Source organism: Coffea eugenioides, chromosome 3, assembly GCF_003713205.1.
Source record: "Coffea eugenioides isolate CCC68of chromosome 3, Ceug_1.0, whole genome shotgun sequence".
In the NCBI taxonomy this organism is placed as follows: Eukaryota; Viridiplantae; Streptophyta; class Magnoliopsida; order Gentianales; family Rubiaceae; genus Coffea; species Coffea eugenioides.
Window position 1 is genome coordinate 43,377,183 of NC_040037.1, and position 4,950 is coordinate 43,382,132.

At 38.7% G+C, this 4,950-nt stretch overlaps 1 protein-coding gene across 1 annotated transcript; it reads right to left on the reverse strand.

Annotated features, from left to right (window-relative positions):
* Positions 1-308: 308 nt before the first annotated feature.
* On the reverse strand, positions 309-3,509 carry LOC113766691 (probable disease resistance protein At4g27220). The gene has a single exon (XM_027310856.1). The coding sequence runs from the start codon at positions 3,507-3,509 to the stop codon at positions 309-311; it is 3,201 nt and encodes a 1,066-aa protein (XP_027166657.1).
* Between the last annotated feature and the right edge of the window lie 1,441 nt (positions 3,510-4,950).

The following is a 4,950-nucleotide window of genomic DNA, read 5'->3' on the forward strand; positions in this document are numbered from 1 at the left end:
ATGATAATATGTAGAAGCGAAGGAGATGGCAAAATCTCTACTTCATTCTTACAAGATGCTTATGAATCATACCAAAAACTAAGTATAACATGAAGTAAGAAACTCAAGATCGGTGTCTAAGGTTGTTTATGACATCCTTTGAGCTTGCTAGATATAAAATTGACAGATCACTTGGAGATCATAAATTGCAGCTGAAGAACAAATGCATCGTATCAGTTTTAGGACGCGATTACTGAGATTAACTTACGAAAATGAGAGAAAAAGAGGAAATCATTTCATATTTCCTCTGTGGACATCCGAATGGAAAATCAAGGACTATGCCTCCTTGATGAGCTTCCTTGGGAAATTGAATCTTCATGGAGCATCTGGGGTTGCTCGAATCTGTCAGACAGGTTTCGCAAGTCAGGAGGCTGATGACTTCCTTCCTCCCTTGGTGTGTAATAAACAGAAGGTACTTCTTCCCGGATGACACAACACCTCTTCTTTAGCTGCCCTTTAACTTCATCAGGTAACTGCAACTGAACCCACCAGCGTTCTTGACATTCAATCTTTCTTAAATGCTTTGCATTGTACATCCCTCTCGACCAATTATTTAGCTTGGAGCAATCAATGATCTCTATTTTCTGTAAGGAACGCCAATCTAGTGAGTCATTCTTACATATGCTTTCCAGAAGTGGAAGATTCACGAGCTCCAGAATCTCCAATTTTGGCAGGAAGCCAGTAAGGTTGAGCAATTCTCCATTGGGCGGCAGTATCTCCTCGGATTCTATCACCTCTTCAATCCCCAAACAATCTTGAATCTTCAGATGCTTGAGATTCTCCAAATTTTTAACCATTCCAAGTGAAATAAGCTTCTTCAACTTGCGACATTCAAGAACTATTATGCTTGTCAAATTGGAGAAGCTTTGGGGCCCGACAGAACCATCCAATATGCAGCACAAGCTCTTGAGGTTAACCAGATCTAGCTTCTCAAGGAATGGAAATACAATTCTAGCAGCATCAGAGCCACAGCTGATGATGGAGCTGATCTGATCACAGCCTTCTACTACACAAACTGCCAACGACTCCATACAGTCAATTCCAATGTCTGATAAACTTTTCGTGTCTTGGTTGCCAATCAATTCAAAAGCACTGGACCTTCTGAGAACCTTTCGAATTGCTTCACAACAGACATTTTCACCTGCAGAAAATCTCAGGTGCCGTTCAGCTGGTCCTCTAGAACTATGTAACCCCTTGTTATGGTTTTCCCCATTTGAGCCAACTATGATTCTGAATGCTCTGAAACTGTTTTCTTCCCGATATCTCCTTGTATTTTTCCAGGAGCGACTTTCATCTATGAAAGTAGTGAGGAATTCTACTTTTGGGAAGTAGATGAAAAGTGTAGTCAGACTTTCTAAGTTTGTGATCTCTTCGACAACACTTGTGACAACGTCATTCCAGCTTTGTTCTCTAGGATCGACAATGATGGTCAATTCTTCAAGATGATAAAGTAGGCCAATCACATTATGGGGAATAATCTGTCGTGGCTGATTATCTTCTTTATTATGATCCCCATTGTACCTTGCTATGAGAGGATTGTAAACAAAGGAAACTCTCAGGCACCTCAGGCTTACTAACTGTGCAACTTCAGTTGGCAAGCTCTGCAGGCCTGTGTCGCGGATATCAAGAATCTCAAGATTGGTAAGTTTTCCAATATGTTCGGATAGTGAAACCAAATCCCAGCACTCATTGAGATACAAGGATTTCAGTTCAACTAACTTGATGATAGATGGTGGTAGTGATCGTATTTTGGTGTGATGGAGATCAAGAACTTTGAGCTGCACCATGGAAGCAAAGAAAATTTCATGAATGGTCACCAGCTGTTTATTTCTCTGGAGCAATAGTGTTGTAGTTGTCGGACACTCAGGGCATTCAGGCAAAGACCTGAGTTTGTTGCACATTAGCGAGATCCTTTTTGCGCCTGTCCATTGTTCCTTTTCTGGAGGACTAGTCAATTTTTCTTGTCCTCTCACTAGTAGGCTGCTGCCTCCTTCTTGTGGGTATGTAAATGTCATTGCAATCTTCCTAAAAGGAGTAGGCGTGGTGAGAAAATTTGACCTGGAACACCACTCAAATAGACATGCTTCTGTAAGTGCTTGCAGGATTCTGTGTCCTCTGTCTCGCGATACACTTAATTCTTGGACATTAGTTTCTGCTCCAGCTAGCTCAATGGCAGAAATAAATTCCTCAGATATCCAACATTCGGTTAAGTAATCCTTGTCAATTTCATAATCTGGTGGAAATAATGCCCCGTAAAGTAAGCACTTCCTGAAATCATCCCCAGGTAGATTCTTGTAAGAGAACTCAAAAGCCTTGAAGAGTTCCTCAAATTGATCACCAAAGTTCTTTGGAGATTGCAACTCCCTCAACTTATCATACCAAACGGACTCCGGCTGATCTTTTAATCTTATGGCAATAGCTTTGATTGCAAGTGGGAGACCACCTAGTTGTCTGAGTATTTGCTCTTTTGTTCCTTTAAAGTGCGGATGATCTGCAATGTCACCCACAGTTTCCTTAAACAATTCCTCTGCATCACCATCAGACAACTTGCTCACTTTGAATACTCTATGAATATCCATTGCAGCACAGTCAGATTTGTCACGGGATGCAACAATTACCTTCCCCTTGTGATTGTGACGAATTCCCACTTCATTTAGATCGATATCTCCAGGACATTGATCGAGAAGCAATAAATAGTCAAGTTTCTCCAGGGCCATGGATATTTTGTGTGCAACATGTGCTGTCCTGTCCCTGTGTTGAACCTCTAGCTTTAACCATGCCAAAATATCTGATTGAATGTTCTTGACAGTATCGTCATTCTGAACTTTTACCCATATAATGGGATTGAGTTTACCCAGTTGGTATGCTTTGTCATTCAGGCGCATTAAGATACGGGTTTTTCCTACTCCTGCCATTCCCCATATGCCAATCCTCTTCACCTCTTTATCATCCAGCCACTTCAGCAGCTCTTCTACCGTCTCAGAAATTGATATAGGGATATGATCTTCATCTCCAGCAAGCTTTATTTCCCCTGGATCGAATTTCTTCTCCCTCAATGCATTCTGCAAGTCAATGTCGGCTTTTAACTCTTTCAGTTCGTCCGTTTTCTCCATTAGATCTTTACTGAGCTTCATAAGCTTATAGAATGGCCACATCCCGCAAAGGCACTTATGGATATGAAGATATTTGTTTTTCAGTTCTTGAACTTCTTTTTCCCTCTTCTTTACCAGCTCAAGCCAAGCATTGGCTATTTCGGTTGGCTCCATATCAATACTGCGCCTTGTAATTGCTTCCTCCAATGTTGATTTGGTAGCATGAACCAATCTCTCTTCGTTTTCGAGTTCATCGAAGTTCTCCTTAATCTTCTTCACTTTATCATATTTATCTTTCAAATACGTGCTTGCATCTTTAATGGCTTGAACAACAGACGGTATTACGGCGCCAATAATGTTTGGTAAACAGGACGGCATCCTGAAGAAACACTTGTTAAAGAAAAATTCAATTTGGAGTTAGGCATAAACTTTGAGTTGAAATAGTGCATAATGGATGTTAGTAAGTTGAATTGTGCTTAGATTTTGAGAAAGCGAGAGTATTGATTATAAACCAAAATCAAAGACACTATATATGTGATCGGTTAAATTATCAATTCAGTCAGAAGTTTTGGAATAGATTGATCATGGTTCTAATCTTTTTGTCTATTCTTTTAAAAGAAATTTAGTAATAGCACGTCAATTTTTGTTGAATGACTCCATGTTGTGGGACTTCTATGAGTTTAGTGGACCTCGGGCTCAAGTTCGAATTGATGTACTCAAGCTTGAGCTCTCACTTGACAAACACTCATTATGGCTACTCGAGGTTGATTCAACAAAACTATGAGATGCTCAACCTCGCTTGAGATAGCATATGGATCTTGGATTGAGCTCAAACTCGATATAAACTCGAGTTGAAGCTCGATTTTGAGCCGTTGCTTGAGTAACACATTTTGTTTATTATTAATAAAAAGACAAAACCCCAAAATATTTCACATATAATTTGGTAGGACTTGCAATATACCCTTGGACCCAAGATATATGAGTAATTCACAAGTGTAAAAAGAAAAAGCAAAAGAATGTGTAAACTCAATGAGCTTCTCGAGCAGAATACTTTTGAATTTGAAATCAGCTCATTTATATATTCGGGCGAGTCGAGCTCGACTTTGATCAAACTCGAGTCAAACTTTTGATTAAGCTATTTGTGAGCTACCATCCCGAGGAGGGTCTTGAACAAAGAATGGTAGGTCTTAGGTGCGGTTGGTGTGGTCATTGTACTTTTTTAACAATTTGATATACACTCAAATAACTTTATTATATTTCAAATCATGAAATATAACAAAGTTATGTAAGTGTACACTAAATCATGAAAAAAGTACAATAATTGTACCAATTGTGCCTATAAATAACCGTACCTATGCCAATCCCGAACATCCATTTACCTTTGTAATTTGTAAGGGATAATTTCAGAAACTCCCTTGAGAATTTTGACAGTTACTCTGACCTTTCCTGAGGATTGGAAAATTTTATTGACCTTCTTTACTTTACAATTTTTGGTAACAAATAAGACCAAGTCAGAAAAAGTACCATTAAAAAATATTTTGATGAGTGAGGTAATAATTTTATTCCACAAATGCCCTTTTGCTTCCTTCCTTTAGTTTTATTCCACTACTAATTTGGACAACATTTTTTTAATCCATAGGCATAACGAATTATTAGGCTATATAAGCTGTTCAAACTTGATAATTGAGTTCGAATTCCCCTTTAGTAAGTTGGTCAATCTTATATGACCTCAGTCCCACAATCCTATAGTTTCGACAAAAAAAAAAAAAGACCTCAGTCCCGCTTTCTTTCATATATATTTTTTTTTAAAAAAAAATTG

Bases quoted from the DNA above. Each gene is read 5' to 3' on its own strand.
- LOC113766691 (XM_027310856.1), bottom strand. From the start codon at position 3,509: ATGCCGTCCTGTTTACCAAACATTATTGGCGCCGTAATACCGTCTGTT.